At 18.0% G+C, this 8,573-nt stretch overlaps 3 protein-coding genes across 3 annotated transcripts in view; 1 reads left to right on the top strand and 2 right to left on the bottom strand.

The window, feature by feature from the left end:
- PGSY75_1132500 (putative amino acid transporter) overlaps positions 1-330 on the bottom strand; it is a gene marked incomplete at both ends in the record, with an annotated part of 4,107 nt that extends 3,777 nt beyond the window's left edge. Inside the window, one exon of the mRNA XM_018786443.1 lies at positions 1-330. This exon is cut by the window's left edge and continues 3,777 nt beyond it. Within this exon, the coding sequence (XP_018641238.1) occupies positions 1-330 (330 nt within the window).
- Positions 331-2,285: 1,955 nt separating this feature from the next.
- Positions 2,286-6,269, top strand: PGSY75_1132400 (putative membrane protein; the record flags this gene model as incomplete). The annotated part of the gene is made up of 1 exon (XM_018786442.1): positions 2,286-6,269. One exon carries the CDS (start codon positions 2,286-2,288, stop codon positions 6,267-6,269), a length of 3,984 nt encoding a protein of 1,327 aa, XP_018641237.1.
- Positions 6,270-7,375: 1,106 nt separating this feature from the next.
- PGSY75_1132300 (putative nucleic acid binding protein) lies at positions 7,376-8,197 on the bottom strand (the record flags this gene model as incomplete). The annotated part of the gene is made up of 1 exon (XM_018786441.1): positions 7,376-8,197. One exon carries the CDS (start codon positions 8,195-8,197, stop codon positions 7,376-7,378), a length of 822 nt encoding a protein of 273 aa, XP_018641236.1.
- Positions 8,198-8,573: the final 376 nt, after the last annotated feature.

Below are 8,573 nucleotides of genomic sequence, written 5' to 3'. Positions count from 1 at the left end.
TTTATGAATCGCAAATTCACTTAATTCTTCCAATTCTTTTGTTTCATTGAGATCGTAAGAAGATGAAGTGTCATCATTGTGGTTACTCGTTTCTAATTCAAAATTATTGTCATAAAAATTATAATTATAATATTTTAAAAAATCCTTTTTGGAAATATAACAACTTCTTTTAATCTGATCATAGTCACAATTATTATATGAATTAATACTTAGTCTGTTTATATACTCTTGATAAATATCAGTGTTTGAAAAATTTAGACATATATTATATAGATACAATTTTAAATCTAAGGTTTCTTTATTATGGGGTAGGTCTAATTTATTTCTCATTTTCTTTTCCAGTTCAAGATGATGATGAGTCCTATTAAATGTCTCGTCTGTAATATTAGGGGGTTCCACAATGACAAAAAAATAAATAAATAAATAAATAAATATATATATATATATATATATTTATCTATTTATTTAAAAACGCATGTAAAGAATACTCAAGAAAAACACAGGGGAAACATAACAAAATTATAACCTAATTTATTATTATTAATTTGGGGTATTTCTTTATTTGTCTATATATATAATATTAACACATAAAACGTGGAAAAGATATCCACATATATATATATATATATATATATATATATATATTTTTACATGTGTGTGTTTTTTATTTCGTTTTATATGGAACCCTTAATACATTTTTTACATATTAACATATATATATATATATATATATATATATATATATTTTTACATGTGTGTGTTTTTTATTTCGTTTTATATGGAACCCTTAATACATTTTTTACATATTAACTATTTTTTTTATTTTTATAACCATATACATATTGGTTGTATTATGTACATATAAAAGTAAAAATATTTTTGTATACAAAATGGAACTATTTTTTTTTTTGTTTTATTTTTGCCACATTACATAAATGAATGTAATTATTTTATAAAAAAAAAAATATATATTTATATATTATGGTATTTTTTTTTTTTTCTTTCTTATTCTACGTGGTATATATATTTACAAAATGGTACTTATTAAATTAAATAACATAAGAAATATTTTCATAAAAATTTTACAAGTGATATATTTCAATAAAAAATATTGATAAGGTTTACATTTTATAGAACATATTTAAATAAATAAAGATACCTTCATATGTGTGATAATGCCTATTTAAAAAGGATTAAACAAAAAAAAACAAAAAAAAAAAGGGAACAAATTTTTTTTTTTTTCTTGGTAGACATAAAATTCTATAACATTAATTAAAATGAATTTATAAAAATTTATAAGGATCATCTTTTTGAATTTTTTTTTTTTTTACTTCTTAATTTTAAAAATTGAAGATGGGAAAAAATAAAAATCAAAGAAACATTCGTGCACCTTATTTAATTCTTTTGATCATTTGTTTTAAATATATATATATATATATATATATATATATAATTACAAATAGTGATTTATATTTATATAAATATTAAATAATAACAAATATATTAATTTCAAAAATGATACATACATATACATATATATATATATATATATTATTTATAATTTTGTAGAAAAAAAAAATCATATTTATTTTTGGGTGCACTTGAAAAATTTTGGTTAGTACCTAAATCAAAAAAAAAAAAAAAAAAATTTTAATAAATAAAAAATAATTATATTATATATATATATATTATATAATGAAGGATAAATATATATATATATATATTATATACATATTTATACTTTTCATTTTTATTAATTCATTTATTTTTCCCCCTTTATATGTGGATGTATATTGTATTCTCTTATTGTATTCTTTTATTTCATTTTATTTTATTTTGCCCCCCTTTACACTCCTATTTAAATTTATTTTCGTACATTTTTTTTTTTTTAAAAATATGTATTTTAAAATATTTTGAAATATATTAAAATATATATATATTTATGATATATAATATTTTCCTTTTTATATATGTTACATTATAAATGGATGTTGTAATTTTAACATATAAATAAATATATATATATATATTACATATAAGAGGAATATATTTTAAATTATACATTTAAAAAAATATGAATTATATATTTATATAAATACTTTTGTTAATAAAAAAAAATAAACATATTATTATATATAATATTGTTGCCAATTCATATTTTGTTTTAAACTTTTTTATAAATATAAAATTTTTATAATAAACACACTTCAATATAAATATATAAATATAAATATATATATATATAAAGTACATATTCACATATATTTGTATTTATATATATATTTATGGATATTGAGAATAATTCAAAAAATGAAGACCCAACTTATCGTTCGAAAGAAAAAATATTTGGCCCAAAGGTGTGTCAACAAAAAAAAAAGAAAAAGGTTAAAGTTTTAAAATGTCACTTGTCTGAAGATGCTCAAAATGTTAAAAGAAAAAATCTTGATGAAAAAAATATAGACGAAGAATGTATACATCAAACCATAGGAGTAAATACAAAAAACATGGAAATAAATCATAAGGAAAAAAAAAATATATATATATGTAATAAAAAAAAGATATGTAATATTAAATCAAATGATATAAAATTAATGATAACAAAATGTAATAATATAGAAGATAGTATAATACAAACCTGTAATAATATAGGAACTAGCGAATTGGCAAATGACACAAAAAAGGAAAAAATTGGAAAAATTGAAAAATATAAAAAAAATCAAAAAAATGAAAAATATGAAAAAAATGAAAAATATGAAAAAAATGAAAAAAATGAAAAAATGATCCAAATTCATAATAGAAACAAAATGTGTGAAAAAGATCATATCGAAATAAATACAAATCAAGATGAGGATATTTTAAAAAATAACAAAGAAAAAGTAACTGATAATAAAAAATATATGAAGAATATTTCTTTATCACATAAAAATGTTATAAAAGGTGAAAGAATGAAAACATATAAACAAAGTAATAATCATGTTATTAACATTAAAGAAATATATGATAATAATATATCTTCTTTGAGTACTTTTTCTGTTTTAAAGGAAGAAAATGAAAAAAGTTTTAAAAATGACAAAGAAAAAATGAATACACAAAATAATACAAAAAGTATGAACAAAAATATATATTATTTAAATAATAAGTGCATAAAAAAAAAAAAAATAATAAATAATAATAATAGTAATGTAAATAAAGAAAATAATAAATATGATGAAAAAAATAAAAACAATTTATACAATTTATGGAATGAAAAATATTTAAAAAAATTAAAGGAACTAGAAAAGAAAATAAGAAGAGAAAATAAAATTAAGAGCAATATAATTAATAAGAAAAAAAGTAAAAACACACAAAATAATATCATTCATTTCAAAGGTGAACAAAGAGATAATTTGAAAAAAATTAAAAATATAAGTTCTCTTGTTTTTTCTGAAGCAAAAAAGGAAAATTTTGAGAAGAAAAATATGAGTGACCTTGTTAATAATAATTATACTGATTATAATTATTATGAAGATGAACAACCTAGTCCATTAAAAGATAATAATCAAAATGATAGTAGTAGTATGATCTTAAGGGCAAAATCAAAGGAACCCAATAATTACAATGATCACAATGATCATAATAATAATAATAATAATAGTATGGATGTCCCTGTTAATAATAAAAGTAAATTCAAAAAATTTGTTTATATTTTTTGCAATGGTTGTTTAGTTGTATTTTTAGGGGTTAGTAATAATATTTGTGGTAGAATGAGGAATCGAGTTTTAAAAAATTTTGATAGTTTAACTGCTTCATATAATGCTTTAGCTTATGTTACTATTTATTTAACCTTGTGTATATTATATACAAATTCGAGACATATAAGGAAGGAACATTGGTTATATATATATCCATGTTTAAAAAATTTATTATTTAAAAAAAATAACAATAATAATAATAATGACAATAATGACAATAATGACAATAATGATAATAATGATAATAATACCGATAGTGATAAAGAATTGGAGAGTAATAATTCTTATGAAGATTATTTTGTAAGACATGATTCTTATAAAAACGATAATCGAAATGTAGATCAAAATTATTCTATCGATATAAAACAGAAAGAAGAGGATAGTATGAAAGAAAAAAACAAAAAAAAAAAAGCAATTTCTAATTTTTTTCATTTTAACAAGAAAAAGATATATGAACCTTTATTAGGAAGAAATGAAGAAAAAAAAAAAAAAAAAAAAAAAAATGATATTTATGATAAGAGCGGAAATTTTAATAATTATAGAGATGAACATTCTAAAAGTCATAATGAGAATTATTCCTATTATCAATCTACACATAATTCATCCATGAAAAATACATTACATGAAGATGTAGATAATCATAATGAATGTATTAATAGTAATGTCTATCAAGAGAATCATTTGATGATATGTAATTCTTACCATGTAGATGATGACAATATATGTAATAAGGAAATTAGAAAGAGTAGTATGGATAATATAAAAGATGATATTACTAGGAAATATAACATGTGTGGAAAAAGTTATCATAATATAAATAATAATATAACATATGATGATAATCATAATAATAATAATTATAATAGTATATATAAATATTATTACAATATAATAAAAAATAAATGGAATAGTTTAGGTGCATATAAATATGTTATTATGATAGCTTTACTTGATATTGTTGCAAATACTTTATATTTTGTATCTCAGTTAGCTATTCCTTTGACTGTTTTATTATTATTAAATCAATTAATTTTTATATTTTCTCTTATATTATCTTTTTTTATATTAAAAAGAAAATATAATATGCATCATATATTATCAGTAATTATTGTTTTAATTGGATTTTTATTTTTTTACATTCCTTTTGTTTATAAAGATAATATAAAAATAAAAAAAGAAAGTTGTGTAAATTATTATTTAAATTCTCATTATGCCATGAACATAAATAATATATATGAGGACGATACTTATAGTGCATATGATCGAGGTAAGGTTTACAATAATATAAAGACTGTAGGAAATATGAATAATAGTAATAAAATGATGGATGATAGTAGTATGAATATTGACGATAGTAGTAACAACAAGAATACAACCACAAATAATAATAATAATAATAATAATAATAATAATAATAGTAATAGTAATAGTAATTCTTATGATGATAATAATAATAATAATAAGCCTACGTGTAGTGACCCCTTATGTTCATCTCCCTTCAGTTTAATCTCCTCTATTTTTCTTTGTCTTATATCCATTTTCTTAACCTCTTTTGGAGGGATTCTAAGGGAAATATTTTTTCAAGGATATAATAATAAATATGAAACCGAGTCAAAAGAAAATGCTTATGAAAAGGTTCATATAGATGATCCAGACTCTTACTATAATATATCTCATATAAAAATGGATAATAAAAAAGATATTTGTTTTACAGACAATTTAAATAATTCGTTTGAATATTATGATGATATACAAAAACAAAATAAAACAAATTTATATAGAAAGGAAAACACTAATATACATACAATTAATATGAATAAATCGTATTCAATTAATGATACAAATTTTATGAGAACAAATAAATATAAAAATAACATAAATGAATTTTCAAAGATTAAACAAAAAAATAATGAATCATATCATAATAATAAAACAACTAATTATAATAAGAATAAAGTAACAAATGTAAATAATATACTATATAATGAAAATAAAAGTTCTCATATAAATAATGATATATATAAAAATGATATACAATATAATAAAAGAAGAAGAATAAAAGATAAAATTAGTGTTATATTGTTATCATTCAATGTATCACTTATACAAGTTATATTTCTACCATTAATTATATATTTTCAAATGTTATTCAATAAAAATAAAAATATATCATATTTATTATTTATAAAAAATAGTTTAAGATGCTTTTATGGAGATACTATTGAAAATAATTTAAATTGTAAATATTCTTTTATGGTCTATACATTATATATTATTGTTAACGCATTGTTCAATATAAGTGTTTCCTCTTTTTATAGTAATTATTCCTCAGCTGAGTGTTTCTTAATATTAAAGTCTTCAACACCAATTACATTAATTGTTCTATATTTTTATAATATACCTTTCATATCAGACACAGATAAATATTTTTCAATTTATTTTCTTATAAGTATTGTTATTGTATTTACAGGAGTAAGCTATTTTTTCTATCAATCCATATTAGTAGAAAAAAAAAAAAACAGCCAACAAATAAGATAATAAACATATAGGAATGTATGAATAAATAAATAAATAATAAAATGAAAATATATAATAAAATTAAAAAAAATATATCTACACATCATAAACTTTGAATTAAAGCATATATGAATAATTCATTCTTTTTTTTTTTTTTTTATAAATGTAAAGTTATATATAAAAAAAAAAAAAAAATAAATAAAAGAGTGAAATGATTCATAGGAAAATATTATATTAATATATATATATATATATATATATATATATGTTTGTGTTTATTTATCTAAATCTTTTTAATATAATATATTTTGTTTCGTTTTTCTTTGTTTAATTAATCAGCTTGTTAAATAATATACATTTCTAATATTTCTGTTGAATACATGTCGTATGCTAATCGAAAGAGAAAAGCATATTTTAAATACACTTCTTACATAAATGAAAATCTCTTGTTTTAAATATATACAAGAAAATTGTATAAATATATATATATACACGTTAATATATGTTTATACATACAAATTAATTCTTTTTTTACATATGTTTAATTTTTATTATTATTATGTTTTTATTATTATATTTTAAAAAAAATTAACTTTTTAAAGAAAACACTTGAAATATATATGTAAATATATTTATATATTTTATAGATGGTATAAAAAAAAAAAATTAAGTTAATACCTTCACAAATATTATATTAAACATATGATCATAGATATAAATTTTTTTTTGTTTTGACCTCATCACAGATATTTTATTTTATTTTTTTTTTTTTTGTGAAATCATTAAATGTTTTGAAAAAAAGAAAAAAATACATCAAAAAAGAATCATAGACAAATGTTCAATATGTTGAAAATGAGTAGGTGTTCTTTTATTTATATTAAACATAAGATGTAAATAAAAATATACATAACACATGTAATTTTAACACATTTAAGAGTTAAAATTAAAGGTGGGTAATTAAAATATGTGTACATTTATATGTTGTTTATTTAGGTTTTTTTTGTACAGGGTGATATATTTTTTTTTTTTTTTTTCAAAATGTATATAAAAGAAAAAAAAAAAAAAAATTATACATACATACATATATATGTATATATATATATATATATATATATATTTATTTATTATTATGGAATACTTATTATGTCCTCATATTGAGCCAAGTCATACTGTTCAATCAATTTCGTTAGTGATTTTTTGATATTAAATTCGGAATGATATTTTTGAAGATTATTAAAAATATCTTGTTGACTTGCATATTTTTCTTCAGTAGTATGTAAATATTTGATAATATCACTATCGATATCATCAAGATGATTATAATATGTATCTAAATTGATATGAGACCATGGTTTTTCTTCATTATTGATACCATTGGGTGTACAAATATTTTTTAATTTTAATAATTTTAAATAACAATATATAACATCAGAAGTAAAATATGTAAAATATGAAACCCAGTCTGATATTTTATTAATATATAATATACTAATTTGTATAGATTCACTTTTAGTTTCTGGAGAATATACAACACCAACAATTTTAATATAATCATTAACTTTAATACTTTCAATATGATTTTTTACCATCTCATTTTTTGCATCTTTATTATATTTAGCTTCAATATTACCTGTATAATCACATATCTCAAATATTATAGCACTAGCCAATTCTTTTATATTAACTACCTTTCCAAATACTATTATTCCACTTATTTGAAAATCATGTATTTTTAATTCTTCAGTATTCATCATTTTATTTATTAATAATTTTATAGTTACAGGCACACATAATTCTTTTGGTAAAGTTTTCTCTTCTTCATTTTCTTTTATTTTTGTCAAACCATCTGGTGATCCTCTTTTTGTCAACTCTTCTATTTCTTCTTTATCTGTTGACTTATGTCCTTGCTCAAAAAAATTATCATCACAAAATCCAAAATTCATATCCATCTTTTAAAACATAAATTTTTTTACTATATATATATATATAGCTAATAAGAAAAATTAACTAATGCATAAAATATATTATACAAAATAATATATATATATATATATATATTTATTTATTTATTTATTGATTTATTTATTGGTACTTATATATATATATATATATATATATATATATATATATATATATATATTTTATATTTCAATATTTATTATTATCTTATGCTCTTCGTTCTTAAATAATTTTTATTTTTATTTTTATTTTACTTTTAATTTTTATTTTTGTTTTTTTTATATTTAATCAAATAGATATATATATATATTCGTAAAATATATACATAAGCATATTTTTTTTATATTTTATAATATAAATAATATA

Source organism: Plasmodium gaboni, chromosome 11 (genome assembly GCF_001602025.1).
Source record: "Plasmodium gaboni strain SY75 chromosome 11, whole genome shotgun sequence".
NCBI lineage: Eukaryota > Apicomplexa > Aconoidasida > Haemosporida > Plasmodiidae > Plasmodium > Plasmodium gaboni.
The sequence above is the reverse complement of the archived record's forward strand: the minus strand, read 5'-3'. Positions and strand labels throughout refer to the sequence as shown.